Source organism: Oratosquilla oratoria, chromosome 41, assembly GCF_046742065.1.
Source record: "Oratosquilla oratoria isolate Oo_2021 chromosome 41, ASM4674206v1, whole genome shotgun sequence".
Lineage (NCBI taxonomy): Eukaryota > Metazoa > Arthropoda > Malacostraca > Stomatopoda > Squillidae > Oratosquilla > Oratosquilla oratoria.
The window spans coordinates 5,820,672-5,840,943 of NC_134817.1; the positions used below are offsets into that span (position 1 = coordinate 5,820,672).

Consider the following 20,272-nt stretch of genomic DNA (forward strand, 5'->3'; position numbering starts at 1 on the left):
CAGACAAAACAAGGTATCATGTTTTCCTCATGCAGTGAAGTGCTGGCAAATTATTTGCAACTATCTAATAAACAACGATCGTTTTCCTACACCTAACATTGATTAAATATGTTCTGATCAATGGCTGACAAATCTGCTTCCTTATTACCTGATGGTAATTATTTTTTTTTATTCTGGCTGCTGCATGCTATTTCATGTTCATTTTCACTGCATTTGTTTGATAGCAGAGAGGTTTTACCTACCTTTATCAATCCCCATCTGTACTTAGAGGCAACTATCGTATTTTTTATTGTGGCTAATACAAAGTTATTTCATTAATCTCAATGGCACTGTTTCAATACCCCAGGGTTTCAAATGGAATATGAAATATTGACAACCCCCAAACATTTACCATGAAATTTATGAATGCAGAAATCCACTTTAACTGGTCAGCATAATATATAAATTATAATTTGGCAAACATGGACAAATCTTATTCAGAAAACTCACTATATTTGTTTAAGGGGGTTTCAAATAAATTTACTGTGAAATTCACACCTTCAACTGAACAAAATATCTGGTGGTTGCCTAATCAAGCATGAGAGAATTGAAAGCATCTTGCTGAGCTCTCAGCCAATTCCTTACAAACTTCTCCATCCAAACAAATAGAGCTTCTAATCTTCCAAACCTTCATCAATTCCTCTACCTCAACTTCCCAAGTCTACCCATACCTGGCCAACTCATCCAATTCCCCTAGCCCCATTTCAACTATGAACAATTTCTTATTACCATCATTTTGTTGTTGTTGTTGTTCCAGCTGTTGGACTTGTTAGTCTAAAACACCAACAATAAGTCTTACAAAATATCCCAAGAAAAAATTATATTCTGGCCAATCCTATGTAATTCTATTAACATAGGCATAAACTCCATTCCTCCATAGATTACAATTAGAAACATTTCATTTCCTCCAACCACCACAACTGATGGTAACTAAGCAATATGGCAAATCCCAGCAGTCAAACCAAGGCGGCTTCAATATATCTATGATGATGCTAAATGTGCAGGCCTTACCCAGTTAACATCTAAGTTTACTCATACTAGAATCCATTCTAGTTCCATCTATTTTGCCCCCTTTCCTCCATAATTTCTTCTTTACTCCACAAATTATATATAATGATATCCTGATAGGTTTACTATCTACATGATCTAATATCCACACCCATCTGCCATGTTCACACATCTCCCTATCATCAACAATTTTCAGGCATCTACTTTGTGTCCTTTCCAGTGTTCCTCCAGCTCAGACCAACTGAGAGCACCTAAAGCTGAGAGGTCGGAAGCAACCAATGTCCATGGCCTTCACAATCCACCAAACACACAATTTCCCCTTCACACACGCACACACACACACTGTATGAAGGTGGGAGGGAGGTGTCTAAGCTGAAAAGGGATGGGGGTGGTGTGGTCTGACACAACTGGAAGTGAGTGAACGAGTGGGGGGGAGGGGGGGGAGAGAGGGGGAGGGAGAGAGAGAGAGAGAGAGAGAGAGAGAGAGAGAGAGAGAGAGAGAGAGAGAGAGAGAGAGAGCACATGAGAGAAATAGAGAGCACATGAGAGAAATAGAGAGAGCACATGAGAGAAATAGAGAGAGCACATGAGAGAGAGAGAGAGAGAGAGAGAGAGAGAGAGAGAGAGAGAGAGAGAGAGAGAGAGAGAGAGAGAGAGAGAGAGAGAGAGAGAGCACATGAGAGAAAGAGAGAGAGAAAGAGCACATGAGAGAAAGAGAGAATGTGCGAGGGGGGGATGCAAAAAGAACTTCATAAAATCTTCTGACATCAAAATAGTAAAAGAGTAGGGATTCTATGTGGTGCCTGCTCATTGAAATAAAGAAAGTGCATGGTGCAACTTCTTAATTTCTACTTTTGTAGTCCACGATTTACCTCTGCTCTATTTTGCATGAGACCCACAGACCGTGTTACTAGGCAACAGCCAATGTTGTTAAACATAGAAAGATCTGTGCTGTGCCAGTGTTGGGGAGTATAAGATTTTATGTTCAGTGTCTTCTGTATGATGTATACATTTTGGGTATACAGTATCTGCTTCCAAGCCAATCCAATGTTGATGCTGTTTCAGTAATGAGTGGTGACCTACTTGAAACTGATCTAATGGGACTCTTGCATGTCTTAGTAGTGATTTCTCCTCTGGGCTTCTGTGCAATCACAGACCAGAAGATACATAATACCTCATCCTACGCTGCACTAGTCTTGCCTTGTCCAGACAACAACGCAATATCTCCTGCAAGAGAGACCTGGGGCACTGGATTGATTGATTGCCTAATTGTGCAGACCAATGACAGGTACCAAGTTGTGGTGGTCCTTCAAGACGAATAGCAGAGAGAACTCTCCGTGCTGTCTATTCTCAAAACCCATCAACAGTGTCACCCTGTCCACAGGTGCAGCTCTTAGGATCTGGTACTTGGTCTTTTAAGTGTTGTGTAGTCCGTGATTGCTGGGAGTGGTGTATGATTATAGTTTTGTTTCTTATATGGGCAGTGTATGTTGTGTTTGAGTAAGAAATTTTGTTCAGTATTACCGATTCTGTTTATGTAAAGCATGGCCAGTGGGTGGCATTCTGCCTTGGTTCTGCCAAAGTACAAAAAACACAAGGATTTTGACATTTTTCTTGTTCTTTCATGTGGGACAATAACCAATATATATCATGCCATGCATACAAAGGCAGCTGAAACTGAAACTTTTCCCATCAATCAACACTTCTATTATTCCTTGTCAAGACACCTACCACTTAGCAGGCATGGTCTGAGTCTAAGCTATATGTCTGTTCCTTCATATCAGGAGCCCAGTCTTCTACAGATTGTATCAAAGATAAAATACTGTCTTTATCATTGTGGTATTTACCTCAATAACATGTCATTAATACTAGGAGTACTGTGGTTTCTCTACAAGAGCCTCAGGCTCTAATCACTCATTCTGCCAATCATATCCATGCTTCTTTACATAAGTGGGTGGGTGAGTGAGTGAGTGAGTGAGTGAATGGAGAGTGTGAGTGTGTGTGAGTGTGAGTGTGAGTGTGAGTGTGTGTGTGTGTGTGTGTGTGTGTGTGTGTGTGTGTGTGTGTGTGTGTGTTTGTATGAAGATCTTGTGGAAGGGTCACTGACAATCATTCTAACCCCAACTTACAATTAACCTATCTTTCTTTAAAAAAAAATAATAATAATAATATATTTCAGACCAGGAACAAATTCTCGTGTTTTTCCTTGTGTAGTTTAGGTCAGAATGACTTCTCTGCCCCATCCTCAAATCCTAGTGTCTCATCTTTCTGCCCTAATTCTTTATCTAGACTTCTCAGTACTCCATTCTAATGTGCTTAGCCATTCTTCCTGAATTGCAATCAAGACTGACTTGATTATTCTTTCCCATATCCATCTTTTTTTTTTTCTTAAACCCTTTTTTTGCTTACCCATTCCTCCAAAGGTGCCCCACAAGATGCTGTTGAGGTGAACGTGCTTCCTCCACTGTGGTGACTGCCACGTACCTGGAAAACATTAATCTTAGTAAGGGGGGCCATGTCTTATGAATTGCAAGTTAACTTTTGGCCTTAAAACTAACACAGAAAAAAAGAAGATTAATACTACTGTCTCTAGTCAGTACTACATCACCTGCAAAGATGTGGTCTGGCCTCTATCTTCCATCACACTCTCGACTTTACTAATATTCTGAACACACAAGAGACCAATGACAGGTACCTGCTAGTGGTGGTCCAACATGATGAACGTCGGAGAGAATCATCTCCCTTCCACACCACCTTGTTTCCACCGACAGCCATTCTACTTCTTCATTTTTGTTCTTGCCTTTCCAGTCTTGTATTTTTTTTAGCCGATCATTAATTTTGCAATCTTGTTACATTTCTCAACCAGTAAACATGTTCAACACCCATTCTTGAAATAGCACACCTTGAAAAACTCCTTTTCATCCAAATACTTTTTTTTTGCATATAAATTAACACCTCATCCACATGTCGTCTACCTTTAACATAATACTACTGCTCTCCTACCATACAAAATGTCCCTATTTCCCCCTCAATCATCATGGTTATTTGGTAACTGCCAGAGCATGAGTTGCCAAGTACCCTAAAATTCACGTTTGTAACATATAATAAAAAACAAGAAAATAAACAAGTTAAACGAATAAAATAAATACAAGGGGTGTTCTGCCTTAATGTTGCTATCAACAATTTTTATATTTTGTCTAACAATGTTTGGGGGTCTTCCATTTTTTTTTGGATTGAACAATGATTTCTGGGTCATGACCTTAAATACATGATTCATCATTGCACAGCAATCGTTTTAATGAAGTCTGGGTCATTTGCAACACAACATCACTGGCAACAAACACTCCCACTGAGTTTTGACACAAATTTAGGTGACAGCCTCTCATCCCCAAATCAAAGTTTAGACTTGACTGATCAACCAATCAATCTATTGCTGCCCAACCTTCCTTGTAGATTATCCACAGCTGCCGGAATCGAGTGAACTTATCCAGAATTGACGTAATCCTTTACAAGCTCCATGATATGCAATCAACAGGGGCTTAAATTTCCTTTAATTCCTATCTTTTGAAACATCCCAGAACACTTGTCAACAGTGAAACTTTTACAACCACCTTTGAAATATATTTACTGTTTTGCACAATATGATCATACAGATACACTTTACAGTACCCAACTTCTGCCTGCATGTATGAATTTCCCATTCTCAAGGAAACTTCATCTAACTCCACTGTTCATTCTTCTCGCATCAAAAATAACTATCTGATCCGAAAAAACACAAAGTGGTTGAATGCAAGAGAGTAGTGCAGGGGCTGTGTTGTTACATCTCATGTGCATCCGATTCAAGGTCACCATGTAATCAACAGCATCATACTGTGGTGCAAGAAGTTATGACAGGCACCTTGGTACATCAAACTTCGTATAAATACATTTAATACGTGTAAACACATGAACTACGCATGCATGCGTGCGCACATTTCTTTTTTTTCGAGTTTCTTACAAACATCCGCCGACTTGTTTTTTTCATCAAATAGTTTTCCAACATTGCTGCTGCTGCTAAGCTCCCCACCCTTCCCTCCCTGCAGACCCGAACACCTCCCCGTCACCTGCTCCCCAGCCCCAGCCGTGTCGTGGCCTTCACCTTGATTTGCTTCTCTGCCAACCAGACACCCAACCACAGACAGATACCTTTAAATACTTGATTGACCACAGCATTATATACGGATCCCTTGCAACATCTTTGGAATATGTGCCGTCACAAAAACACAATCCTGTCGCCTTTTAACCCCCCCACCTCACCGCACCCCATCCGACCGTTGTTAACCGTCACTACCACCACAATGACCCGCGCATTTCTTTTCACGCACAACTTTCAATATGGGTCGTTCTATTTGTTTTATCATACGTTAAATATTCCCGGAATATTAACTTATCTTGCGATTACTGATATGCGACTTCTGCATTTGACGTGTTTTGATAATTTTCTAGACAAGCTCAATTAAAATGCGTCTTGGAAAGTATTAGTGGTGTCTTGCTCAATTTTGCTGCTTCTGAACGCTAATGTTTCACAGGAAATGGTGAATATTATTTCAATTCACTCTACTACATGATGTCATTACGACCCATGGTACAGAAAAGCGGACATATGGGCGACTGAGCTGGCCAGGACTAGAGTGAAAATAACCAAAATTGTAGCATTACGATCTCAACAAACTGCAAAATATGTCTATCAAACCTGGCTTTGATTACCAACGCAAGTGAGGTTCACGAGGCCTTTATCCATCGCAATGACCTTGGAGGACACTTGTTTTCAAGTCCGGACGCCAAGGCCCGCCCTACCTGGTAACCTCTGGAGGTGGGGTAGGGTGAGGTGAAGAGTTGGCGAAGCGGTGGAGAGGAAGGGTAAGGCATTTTGGTTAATTGGTATGATAAAGTAGCATGATGTAGCACAAGCATGATTTTTTTTTCAAGTTTGGCGGGAAACAAATCAAATTGCCGTGAATGCAACCTTTCATCGTACTATGATTATCATTATTGTTTAGATGTTATCAAATTATGGAATTTTGTTTGCAGAGGCGGTAATGAAAGCGTGTAGACCAACGCCACACTAACAAGACCACCACAACAGAAGAGGTTATAATTATCAGCACCTTCCAACCACCACTCACTATTCCCACACACACACACAATTCTTATATCAAGGTACAACTTGATTACCTCCCCATTTCAACATTTATAGTAATGCGCCCATTTCACCATTAATGTTACTATCATATACATTTCAGAAACACAAAATCTCTAGAACTTAAAATATAACACAGAAGCAACGATGGATACCTGTTGTTTACGATCCACATCAGTGCTGAGCCACGGTAACCAAGGTAACAGGTAACTGATACTGTAACGAGTAACGAACTCCACGAGACCCGCAGCCCCCATGAAACCAGTCACGTCCACAACTTCTGCCCGTAAGTCACATTGAGAAGAGCTTTGCGAGTGTGTAAAGCGACGTGCGTACCGGACGATGGATCTAAGGCAACTGGTTTTCCCTTCCAGGTCAATTCTATGGTGGTACTGTATCTGGATGGATTTCTCTGCTGGGTAGAATTCTGGTGGGAATTCAGGTAAATTATAAAATTTGGCGGTGTCTTAAAGAGTATTTGTTTTGAGATATGCGTGTGTGTGTTACGAAGGTGCTCTGGGGTGCTGAGTAAAACGATGCAGGAATTATTTTTTCAGACGAGTCACCATCCGTACCCTTTGAACCTCACACAAAATAAATATAATTAATTTCACATACACGTGAAAATATAGATGATTTACCATAGCACCTTGCCTTCCTTTAAGCCCCAACGCCTCCCCCCTTGCCCTCCCTCCCTCACTCACTCACCCTTGCCTGCCTACAGGCTTTAATTCAGTTTGTTTTAAAGGCGAAGCTATCCAGGGAAGGTCAAAGGGAAAACACGGCGATCGGCTTAACGGATATTAACAGGCAGAAGCAACAGTGCTTCATAAATCTCTCTCACCGAACAAACACAGAATAACGGGCGACACGTATGATTCAGATTGCAAGAGTGACGTTCTAATATATAGGTAAGGATTTGGTGAAAAAGAAAACGTAATCTAATCCGTCCCAGAATGTATGGAAAGAGTAACTCATGCGTAATTTGGAGTGAATTTAAAGCAAACTTTGAAAATAGAGACGGGATTCCATGAGCAGTCCCAGTCCCGTATATTACATGTTAACATGAATACAAATTAGCACACACATCGTGCGTCTACCGTGGAAGAAATAAGGATACGAGACGACATTGACAAGATATGGAACGAAAGGCAGGACACAAAGAAAATAAGTTTGAATGTTTTTTTTTCAGAATTACAACTGTTAACACACACATGCATTAAATTGTGGTTTTAGAAGAATCAGTCTAAAACAGTTGTTCTTAACATGGGGTATTTGTACCTTAAGGGAATACATGACAGCCAGTGCAATGGCACTGTACGTTTACCATGAGAAAGCATAATATACATTCACTGTATCCTACTAATTGACATTTTTAATTTGAAATAAAAAGTACCTTGTTCATTAGTTGAATATATCTAATAACTTCTCAGCAAGATTTGTATTAATATTCCTTTTCATGTGTTTGCATTGTATCTATATTGGATGGGGGTTCGAGAAAATGTGCTGAGATATCATGGGCACTGAAAGAGGTTAAGAATCACTGGTCTAAAGCAATATAAATAAATACGAAGCATAGTTTGAAAACTGGGAACAAAAAGTGAAGCCTTCCAACTATGAGCTGTACCCGCCACTGTGAAACCAAATTCCGTAACAGATAAATATTGAAATCACTACTTTAAGAAATAAAGCATCGCCATACACAAACAAGAAGTTTGTGCACACGAGTCTGCTATCCTGAAATATGTTGCGTTTACAACCTTATTTCATCTCTTGTCAACCAATCATACGACTCTGGCGTGGCTTTTGTCAAACTAAACAGCTAAGTCAGGACCATAGTTCGACGGCAATATGGACAAAGAATACAAACACGAAGGAACCATGGAAGTACAATACCTCTTCTCCACAAGAGACCACAGACCCCAAAAACTTGGTAGAAAAGCGTTTAGTTTCTTTTGAGAACACGTAAAGCAAACCGGAAAGGGTAAGACCCCAAGAATACGTAGAATGGTGACTCGGCCGCTGGGGGTACACGACAAGCAGCTTGCTCCCCCCTCCACTCCCCAACCCCCATCATCCCCGACCCCCACGAAGTTTCGACACAGCACACTGACGTGGACGTTGGACCAGCGTTGTTGCATCAGCACTCGGCCGAGCGGACGGCCGGGCACGCTCATGGCTCCAAACTTCCTCACAATCCCAAGAACACCTTACGCTGCACAAAATACAACCCCCACGTACAACACACAGCACTACACGCGACCCAAGCCTGAACCAAATATAGCAAACTGGCCTTGGCATGGTTGGGAGAAAGCTGGCTCCAAACTTAAGAATAAAACCAAACAAACTATCCGTTTCCCTATACATCACACAGACTTACCTCGTGTGTCTTTATGCCTATTGCGGGGCCCATATTTCCCACCTAGGTGTGATAATCTACATCTTTACCACTATATTTGCTTCATTCTAACGCATGGCTATTTAAATCGGCTTTCACTGCCCTCTCTACAAGGTCATGACTAATATAGACGCTTGCCTAACTCAAATCCCAAATGAAACTTTCCAATGGATTCACAGTAGTTTTGCAAAACAAAACTGCACCACTTCAAATGTCCGATATTAACTACAATGCGGCAAAAATGCATAGTTACGTTTTCATTATAACACCACATTTCCAGATCAATCCCTGGCGAGTCTAATACAAAGAAAATTGCATGCATACTATTAGATATAAGGCGTTTCTCTAATAAACAAGAAACTATACCCAGCACCTATAATTATATCCAACGCACTGGAATTAAATATATCACCATTACAAGGGGCAAACGTTGAACCATTTTTGGTGAAGTCCAGTGGAAAAAAAAATAAATTAAAATAAAATAAAGAAACATGGTAAGCCGGGAGGTGAATCGGTGAGGGAGGGGGAGGGGGAAAGGCGGATGAAGACCCCGGGATGGTACGGAAAGTGGGGTTGGGGGAGGGGAGGGGAGGGTGGCGGAATGCGCTACGGGTCGATATACTGACTCATCAAAAACAAGGGTGGCGGCAAGAACAACAACAACTGCTCCAGTCACAAAGGTGAGTGGAGGGAATATATATATATTCTGAAGATGACTCCCTGAAGTCGAAACGTTAAATTAAATATGGAAGAATTTGGAAGGCTTGTATTTGCCCACCCTCCTGAAATGAGACCTACTGTGAGGAAAATTGAAAATCTCAGTAAGAAGATTAACCAGTGCCAAAATGCTGTTGTGTTTAACTCCGTGTGTATTAGTGAGAATCTGCGCCCTAAATATACAATATATATATATATATATATAATATATATATATATCTATATATATCTATATATATATATATATATATATATACACACACACGCACACGTGTAAATGTACTGTACGTATATACCTATATGTAATTGCTACACTTGTACGGACGTGGTACGTAGGAAGGGCAGTGAAAACGAAGGACCAGCCACCAATACTAATCCAATAATTCACACACACACACACACACACACACACACACACACACATACATGCACGAGCACTTTAGAACGATACCGTTATACTATCTTATTCATCTCCGTGGAAGCACCACACCAAATTGAAACATAAAAAAATGGAAAGGGATCCAAAACTGTTTTCTGTAACGACATTGGCTATGGATACAGTGACAGCAGAGCCTTTGCACAAAATCATTTCTGTCCAACAGAGTGCTTCTGCTGGGGTTGCTGGGGTTGAATGAGATCAATTTTACCCCCGATCCACCCCTACCCCTGGCTTGCATTCGAGGGACCAACCCCTCTGCACATTACGATATCCAGGTATTCGCTACACGATGAATATACAAAGATATGTCATGGCGTTTGTATGTGTTCAATCACTATGAGAGCTATTGCCTGTTTTCGGCCTCAACATCATACTTTGCAATGGTGATAAGAAAAAAATGAAAATGAAAATATTTGGAGAGCATAAACCATTATATATTTTATAAATAAACAACTTCCCATAAATATACAATCATTCGTTCCTTCACACTATCTGATTATAATCATTCCAGCACTATTAGTACGTTTTCCTCGACATTAATTATCTGGAAATTAAATTCTTATCTAGTGTGTGTGTGTGTGTGTGTGTGTGTGTGTGTGTGTGTGTGTGTGTGTGTGTGTGTGTGTGTGTGTGTGTGTAAAGGATCATACAATATCTCACACTTTCCCTACTCACGAGAACAAAGCAAAATAATCTCCCATTCGACCTACCAACACGGTCATTATAACTATCACTATCATCTGTACATTTCATTGTAAATGTACAATCATTATCTCTAGTAGAATTAAAATTAAACCTGACACCACTTTGGGTAATCAAAGTGCTGTAGCCAAGTATGATGACACGAAGCTCAAACTCACTCTCTCTCTCTCTCACACACACACACACACACAAAATCCAGGACATAATTCTAGGCCAGTTGACAAATGAAGACAGACGGAGCCCCATACACGTAACTCCAACTGTGTATATTACAAATACACACATGGTGTAGATAAAATACTTTGCAAAACATTAGTTTTGCTCAAAATCTGAGAGGACGTATAACAATTATCATGCATACAGGCGACCCATATCAAATATCAAACGCTCAATGTCCCCCAATACCGTTGTTCGGCAGAAAATATCTTAATGCTCCTCTTCAATTGCAACAATGTTCCAAGGGTTAATGAAGTTACGCCGGTTTTCTACAACTAAAAAAATTATAGTGTTCTAATTCATGCTTAACTACCTATCATTTCAAATCGTTACAAATAGTCTACTACAATTAGTTCGTAGAACAATATTTACCTCAATGTACATTCAAACTCAAGACTTGATAAAAAAATAAATACAAAGTAAATTATGGAAACTCAAATATATAAATGAGATTGTTTACTTTGGAGTAAATATTTTTCAATGTTAATGAACGCTGATGGCCTTCACAGATGCTATTGTGTTTCGAATGTTATGACGTCATTGCCTAACGGTTGCGACAACGCAAAAATTTAAATATATAATTTTACAAATATGTACACTATCTTTTCTCCATTAATATTCATTAATAACAACAGTCCCCTGCAATCACTATCTCCAGTAATGACAATCTTCAAAAAGATTCCATATGTAGCGTTCACGTTCTAACAAAATAACATATGGGCGCAAGTTTTTTTTTCTATCGTTATGATTCTTTCCATAATTGCGTTTGTGAAGGGAAATTAGACGTAGACATCCCTTTCATCCTTTGCACGTTAGTGTCCAAGATGTAGCAATAGTGTAATGTGGATTAGGTAAGTGTGTGATTGGATATATATATATATATATATATATATATATATATATATATATATATATATATATATATATATATATATATATATATATAATATATATACATACATACACATATACATGCACTAGTTTAACGTACCCATTTCTTCCATGATTACAATCTACAATAATTTTGGTAAACGTTATTTATGGTATTATTTCAATTTGTTGTTTACATTTCGGCTACGAAGGTTTTCCGATATCGGACCCATGCAAATCTTAAATATAAGGGCATCGAAATGGGATATCGGAAGTTGAGTCGTTACTTTAGCTGCGACTCGAACGACCTTAGGTCCTCGAAATGCCACTCCCAAACTCCCACTACGATAGCCCCATCATTAACTATAATAAAATACACTTTCGTTTACTACACTCGTTCCTGCGGGTTTGAAAAGTTAAACCAACTTATGGCAACATCCATCCGTTGGAACTGTTGCCATTCGACGATAATTTTTTTCCAGACCGGCTGAAACAAAGCGCTATAGTTCCAAACCAACGCTTGAATAACTTTAACGCTGATTTAGTCTCTTAAATATTTTGCTACCGAAGTGAGGAACAGAACGCAATAGATTGTCGGTATCCAGAATAAAGGGACGTGAAAGATGTTATAATTTTACATTGATTTAATTATTTTAATTCGATCTTCGGAGACTGTTGACAAGGTAGTATGACATCAAAAGCTTCGTTTCCTTATTTGTCTCTTGGTGTCAAGAGAAAAATAATCGAAGCTTCATTCTCTAAACCCAGAAAATTTGATCCAGCTTATGCAAACCCATTAGTATCAAATAGGCAACGCAGCCGAATGAAAGTGTGTTTCACCCAGCGGCGGCGCCAGGAATTTTTAGTTGGGGAGGCTAAGGGGGGGCTGAGCAAATTTTTGGGGGGCTAATAGTAATATGATAATACAGATATATTATCCTCATTTCAGAAGGGGAGGGGGTTAATGGTAGGGCTAGCACTGATGGCTGACAAATCTTTAGCCCTGGCAATTAAAAAATTCCACTTAATAAAATTATTTCAATGAGTGTTTTAAATTTTCAATTTGCTCATTTCAGTTGGGGGGCTGGCCACTTTTTTTGGGGGGGGGGCTAAAGCCCCTCAAGCCCACCCCCCCTGGCGCCGCCACTGGTTTCATCAGGATAAAATAAAACAAAACAAATACGAAGCAATGGTCACCCCACATCGTACAGCCTCTCTCTAGACAAAAATTCCTTAGCGATGTTCCTCACATCAAGATACATCGTACTCACCCACCTCTGTCTGTCTCTTGCTGGCTCTTCTTCATTCCGTCCCCCCCACCCACCCACCACTCCCCTCCACCACCATCTCCGGCTGAGCGCATTGGTTGAATTTTACGACTTAAGGCATTTATATAAATGTTTATTCTGACTAGGGTCAAACCCTCACCATAGCGAAGAAGTTAACTGAACCCAACTCTAGTCTTACTACAACCAGGATTGATGTGGGATGGTTGGAGGGTGGGTGGGGGGGGGGGTTGTGCTTGCCTTGGCTGGCTACCTCTCTTATAAGGAAAAAAAAACCTTTAGGTATAAAGACTACAACGAGTTGATTTGATTCAGCTGAATGGAATCCCCTTTGAAGCGAGGTTTAACTAACCAAGTAGGATTAAGAATAAAATCTGGTTGGATGAAACATGCTACTTACGCTGAAGCAGGCACAGCCATCATCCACGCGTTATATTTACCTGCAAAAGAAAACAATCATTAAAAAATAATTCAAGTAAACAATACAATAGAAATAAAACTATTAAACTAATCCACAAATTTTATTCCTTAAAATACCTATGACACCCTTTTCAAAACACAAGAATTCAAACTGGGAGCAGAAATTTTAAATTCGCGTACGCACACGCGTCGTGATAACGGACTGACCGTGACTATGCTACGAAAAAAAGGAGTTATCATTCGCAGGTAACTCCCAGGGCCTACGCTCATGGGGATTTCCTCTCGCGTAGACCTACAATATACGCACTATGGAAGGGAATGCGCGCCGGTCCTGCATGCATGACATGTGAAGTCCCCGAATAAATCAATAACGAATCTGCTGATCATTTGTCTCCAAGTGAACACGCACGCACGTACGCACGCACACGGCCCCAAAACCAAATTGATAAAAGCTCTCTGTAGCTGAATTATCATTTTCTACACATATATACAAGCATACATCACATACGCAAGACCTATAACACATTCATCCAGGAGGTTAATACTGTCGATCACGAGTTCAGCACGTGATCCAAGACTATGGTGAATCACACAATTTTTCAGCGTAGAGCCGTAGAAGAACAGAAAGTAATAAAACATTAACATGAGCTCACCACCGACACGTGTTCAAACAACCAATGCAGCCTAATCCAAAAATCATATTACCCGTTTGAACGCCCTGTTCTCAAACTGCAACATCAAAACAACAATAATGTAGTGTCAATAACTTAATACAGCTTGGGTTTATAAAAAAAAACGTTTTCATTTGTAAAGTTGAAACCGCGGCAACATATTTCGAAATCCAAGCCAAAATAGCGTAGTCAATTTGCTAACGCTTAGTAGTACTAGTGGCAGTAGTCGCTTATTTCGTTAATCCTTTACGAAATTTCACTGCGAGATCCTACACGTGAATAGAGTGTAAGTAATCAACGCCAAAGAAGGTAACCATTTTAATATTAAAATAAAATCATTTAACGCGTACGCCAAAGTCTTCTTCCATTTGCAGTCTCAATCAAGATAGCGCCTTGTATTACTACGAAACACAGACGTACCTCAAAGCCAGTAATGACAGCCATTCATCTTTGCGGCTGTCTAGGCGTCGGTCTATATCAGCGATCTCGCTGGGCGGAATAGACAAACCGGCCGACGCAGCAAATATACACAAACTATTCCCCCTTCCCCACCACCCACATCTATTCGTTTCTAAAACAGTTTCGCTTGCTGGGGCCCAGCCTGATCCATAATACAAATTAGCTTACTAAAGTTGTTTTTGTGTGACGGGTTCATGGCCTTGGAGGTCTGAGCTTAATTTCACACACTTTGTTCACGAAAATGTTCTGTGAAAGAAGTGACGGTTTAAAAATCTCTTTCCCATTTATATAATGGGTCACAGAATCGCAGGTGCAAGGACAAATGAAGCGGAGTACACATGCAATGGCCCAGCAGGGATGAAATGAAGCGAAACTATACTGAAGATAAGAGAGGGAAAGAGACAGAGTAACAGAGAGAACGGAAGGGCTGGCAAAAAGTAAAAACTGTGAGAAAAAAATCCTGACAAAAACGACAAGGTAAAGAATGAGAGAGAGAGAGAGAGAGAGAGAGAGAGAGAGAGAGCGCGAGCAAAAACCAGAGGGAGAGAATGACGAGATCACGTGAAAAAAAACGCAAACGAAAAAGATACAGAGCTAAACAAAGACCCGAAATATCCGATGACGGCGGCTTCTGAGAACTGAACAAAAATAAACCTTAGGTATCAAACACAACAAACAAACAAACAAAAAGTTACAGTATGGCTGCCACCTCTGACGCCCTACCACGATTCAAGAAATAGTTCTCATAGAGAGAGTGAGTGAGTGAGAGAGAGAGAGAGAGAGAGAGAGAGAGAGAGAGAGAGAGAGAGAGAGAGAGAGAGAGAGAGAGAGAGAGAGAGAGAGAGAGAGAGAGAGAGAGAGAGGGGGGGGGGGAGGGTTGCACTCGTTGATGCGACCCACGCTGATGTGAATCCGTATAAGGTAATGTGTACATCAAGCCCTGTCGTCTGAGAACTACTAACATGCACGCAGGAGGGTATGCGCTTGCATGCACTTTGTATGCATGGAGCCAACGTCCCCTACAGCAACGAGTGTGAGTCAATAGCCATCACCACGCTCGTGATCAGAATCAAGAGCACACGTTTCCCGCCTGACGATTATATTCACTCAAGAGTCACAACTCCACTCCGCCCGTCAACCTACCACTCAAGAACAAGGTTAACCTTCGTCGAGGTCTTGCAGGACTACGAGGCGGATATCAACAGGGACAGAGGACCTGGGCAGCTGCATCTACGAAGGCTGCTGTTGCAGCTGCAGGTTCTTTACGAATGGATGTGAAGGTTGCCTGGGCTGAATGTGGCATACATTCACGATTTTACGACTTTCCCAATCGTCTCCTTCGAGCCCAAGATGCCCTTGTATACAAACTCTGGCTAGCCTGGGTAGGATGGAACCCAAGCTACCATGGTAGCTTTCACAAAATCATCTTGACCAATTCAGTAAGAAAACTTTACTTCCCATTTCTGGAGAAATTTAGTATCGCACACAACGATATCCCTGGGTGAAACCATTTCAAACGCTCTATCTTTCGAGTAATCTATCGAGGAGTTGGCACAAGCCAGCTAATATCATCTTTCCACTAGGCACAATTTCCCTAACCACCCATTCCACTTGCTATAACCCACTTCTGCCCCGCCCTTGAAAAGTGCACGCCCACATCCAATGCCATCTCTGCCAACCTCCAAGCAGTCACTTCACTAAACTCTCTGCCTCCAAGCACACTAAAGCGTCCCCGTATTCCCCACCAAGCTCTGTTCCACAATCACCCTCTCTTCAACAAAAGTACCCTCACTACAATGAACGAGAACAATGACGTTTTTATCCACAGGGTGTGAATCAAGACTCTATTCAGGTTTCTATGACGCCTCGCTAGAAAACAAGAGAACGCTGGCGTCCTATTGATTCTTATGTAGGTCTCCATCCAACATGTAATATTCTCATCATGTAACGTTCCTCCCCCGGATAAACAAGACAGTATTTACGATGAATACATTAGTAATGATGTAAGTGTTGCTAAATGTACATCAACACGACTGCAAAAATGTCGAATATGTTATCTTCTTGCATTGTGCAAACCAAAAGTAAAGTCTATACGAATGCTACTAACATTTAAACTGTGTGTTTTTGTGTTTGTGTGTGTGTGTGTGTGTGTAAATAATAATAATGATAATATACGGTTTACTGGGTATAGCAGCATTACTGCTGAAAATATACAGCCTACAAGATTATAACATTATAAAACAATGACAATGAAAAGACGTTTTGTGTGTGTGTGTGTGTGTGTGTGTGTGTGTGTGTGTGTGTGTGTGTGTGTGTGTGTGTGTGTGTGTGTGTGTGTGTGTGTGTGTGTGTGTGTGTGTGTGTGTGTGTGTGTGCGTGTGTGCGCGCGCGCGCAGCCTCCTCTCTCCAAACCAGGAAAAAGCTCCCCAATTCGAGAGGGGCCCAGAGTATAAATGTTAAAAGACCTGCCCCGATTCCACGTGGGTAGTCTGGTCTCTCTGGCCAATATTATGGTGGTGGCCGTGCGTGTCTGAGCATTGCCTCTAATAAAACAAGAAAACGCCTAAACCGCAACATGGGCGTTATTTCCCCTGGCCCCGTTATTCCATAACCCGGGTCTAAGGACCCCCCTACCCCCCAGCCCTCTCACTCTCTCGTTATGTTAAGACGATTCCTTACTCATTACATTGGCACTCAGATGGCACTGTAGGTCACGTACAAAGGCTATGAGTGTGGCACTCATACCAGATGGGTCACAGGGTCCTCACCTAGAGGGAGGCTGACTCTATCCAGTCTGTGGCATGACTGATAACGAACAACAATGAATAACAACGATAAAGCATTACTGATAATAGACCTTTCGCCCCATAACAAGAAGTTAGGTTTGTTGATAACGATTAAAGGATGACAAGATGGCTTTTGCAGGTTGTTCTAAACTCCCCTGCCTCTTCCTGCCAAACAACATCCTCAACTACTTCATTGTGCAGCCCCGAGGAGCTGGTATTCGGTCTAAGGACGAATCCCAATACATTCACACCATTATTTTTCTCTTAGCTTTCTTCTAACGCCTCCCCACGTCCCAAGAACAAGATAAGGGACGTGCCGAGGTGGTGAAAGTAGGCACAGTTCCTCTCCTGACCCGGCTGGCGAGAGAAATTGCAATCTAAGATAAATTTATGGACAGGGATGACAGTAAGGGACAGACAACTCCCTAGTGAAGGCCTTAGGGTCTCTTGCAGTCTCCTCCATTTTTATGTACTTAGCCTTCCTCATATACATACTCCCCCTCCCCTCCCACCGCCCTTCCGGAAACAAGCTACGAGTACGACATAAAGAGCAATACTCCCAACTCAAAATTAAGGTTGATGGATTAAAAATAAAATGTATTTATTGTGGACACCTCCCATTTCTTCACTCTTAAGTATTTCGCCGAACCAGTTTACGTTAGATTAGATTAGGTTAGGTTACCGTAAGTTAGAGTTTGGCATAATGGAAATGATTCACATAGAGTAGGCCCACACGTACACGCCGTGTTAGGCCCTCTTCAGCAACAGCAGCCTCAGGAGAGTTGCCTACGTGAGGTTGTTGATGCGCCCGTTTGCATAAAATCGATGAGAGGCATCATGGGTCGAAGATCCGTTCACAAAACACTCGTATTTTGTTTTGATGTTGTTCCTCTCTTCTCGAAAGACTGTGGGGAGGGGAGGGGAGGTGAGGGGAGGGGAGGGGAGGTGAGGGGGAAGCTGGGGGGGTGCAATTGTTATCACTGCCGTTTCTCATACTTGGCACTGTCGTATCGCAGTGCCAGCCAGTGTCGTTGCTTGTAAACAGGAACTGCTGTAGTTGTTGCTTTTGGCAACGATGTTGAGAGCATTCGTAGTGACGGCAGCCAACACGACATTGGGAATGACGACTGTGAAAGGTGGCCGGCTGTATCCCCACATTTGTCGTCGTCGTCGTCATCTTTTCATATACCTTTGGTCAGATCTAGTCATCTTACTTTTGGAAAAAAAAAATCCCGAAAAATCGAAACTAAAAAGATCGATATTGAAGTAAAATTTTAATATAACGCACTGTTGTTTTCGATATAGCCCGCTGTTCACATTGCTGTACTACACAGCCATCACATCAGCCAGCTCTTCTAGAACCCCCACAACGACTGCCTGCAGAATGTACGTCCGTGTGAGTTCTTCTTTTGTAAACATTCCAATTCTCCTGGACTCTAAATTCGAGAGCGTGGTTCGTTATGTACCCTAAGAACCTTATTTTGCAGACGATGTTGACAAATCGTTCTTGCGACTGTTCCTAGTCATACAACATGATTCCTAATGCAATGGCTTTCCTATACGAAGGAAAATATGTAACAGAATTGCCAAACAACTTTATTCTTCTTTGTCAACCAAACCCAAAAGGTGCTTTCATAAACCATCCTAGCCTCAACCTACAGAGTAAAATACACATACAGAAGAAATAATATACCAACTTTCCCTTCAAACAACCGCGCAGTCCTGCCTACAAGAAATGTAAGTCGTGAAAGTGTTCAGGTGTACCTAGAAAAAACAAAAGTCGAGAAGCCACACTTCCTTTCTAAACAAGTGTGTCACTTATCCCTATTTCTGGCTGCCTCCAGGCGATTTTATTCAGCTACACGTGACCAAACAAAAACTCTAAATTAGAACGAAAATGGCAGCGACTTGCTTGGGCGTCTGCCAGCAATGACTGGATACCAACATGGCGGCTTGCGCGCACACACACACACACACACACACGTGCACACTCGCACACACATACGTATACATATGTATACAAACACACAAGCGTTCTCAGTATGTCCTGCTTCTTTTGAATATGCCTGAGTCCATGCTTGCAAGCAAGCGGGTCTTACAACATTAATATATCCTTCCTCTGTCACACTCAACACGAAGGCAGGCAGGAAGGAAAGGACAGAAGGAAGGAAGGAAGGAAGGCAGGGACAGGAAAAGGAAGTGTGGATGGCGACAGGCGAGTTATATAATATTAACTACTTATCTTTTAATCTACTTTTAATCACATTTTTAACAATCAGGACTCCCAGTAATGTCCTGCTTCACCATCACCAAAGCACAAAGAGGAGATTACTCTCTCTCTGTTCCAACTAGTCAACGACAAACCAGATATTTGCACAAAACGTAGGGTACAGCATTTCTTTCCAGCGAGACTCGATATTACCAAGAAGTTGCTGGATATCTTCGCAAGACAACCACAAATCAACAAAGAATACAAAATCCGTTTAGCTATAAGACTTAAATAACATGACCGTTTGTTATCCATACAAGAGCAGAGGGGAAACGTGTCTATCAACTTAACAAATCTTGCTAGTTAACATTTCCCCACCGTTAAACCACTATCACTAACCCTGAACCACATCTGCGCTTCCTGTGCTGGCAGAACCCCAGTTACCAAACGGAGGGCATTACTACTATCACACCAGTATTAAATAGATTATGCAAACGACCTAAAACCATTTTATAGCTACATACTGCGTTTATTTTCTCCCCAGCTGTGCATTTTCCATTTACTTCAAAAGTCTATAAATAGCACCTATACCAAAAGTTTCATGATTACAGCACATTTCAAAAACATCTTCCTAGTCTCTATATATAAAAAAAATCTGAAGTGGTTTTAAAATCAACTTGGAGCATGGCAGGGCTAAAATGTCTACTCATCTACATAGTAGACAGGGGCTTGTCCAAAAGCTTCCTGCCTGTCGTAATGGGGGGAGGGGGCGAGCGTCTACGCCCTTGATCCCAGGGGGCAGTGCGTACGCGTGCAATCCGCGTAGATTTTCCCTCCGCATCTACCGTAGAAACTACAGTAGATGACAAAAAG

At 41.3% G+C, this 20,272-nt stretch overlaps 1 protein-coding gene across 27 annotated transcripts in view; it reads right to left on the minus strand.

Annotated features, from left to right (window-relative positions):
* Smr (nuclear receptor corepressor smrter) overlaps positions 1 to 20,272 on the minus strand; it is a 117,517-nt gene that overhangs the window by 77,088 nt on the left and 20,157 nt on the right. For 11 of the 27 annotated variants that reach the window (XM_076177844.1, XM_076177838.1, XM_076177832.1 and 8 more), the window contains exon 2: positions 3,457 to 3,546. The exons of 5 other annotated variants lie outside the window; for them this stretch is intronic. In XM_076177844.1, coding sequence (XP_076033959.1) covers positions 3,457 to 3,546 — 90 coding nt within the window. Of the gene's footprint in view, positions 1 to 3,456; positions 3,547 to 6,381; positions 6,654 to 13,254; positions 13,295 to 20,272 lie in introns of all 27 variants that reach the window. 11 more of the 27 variants (XM_076177845.1, XM_076177842.1, XM_076177836.1 and 8 more) reach the window with 3 other exon arrangements.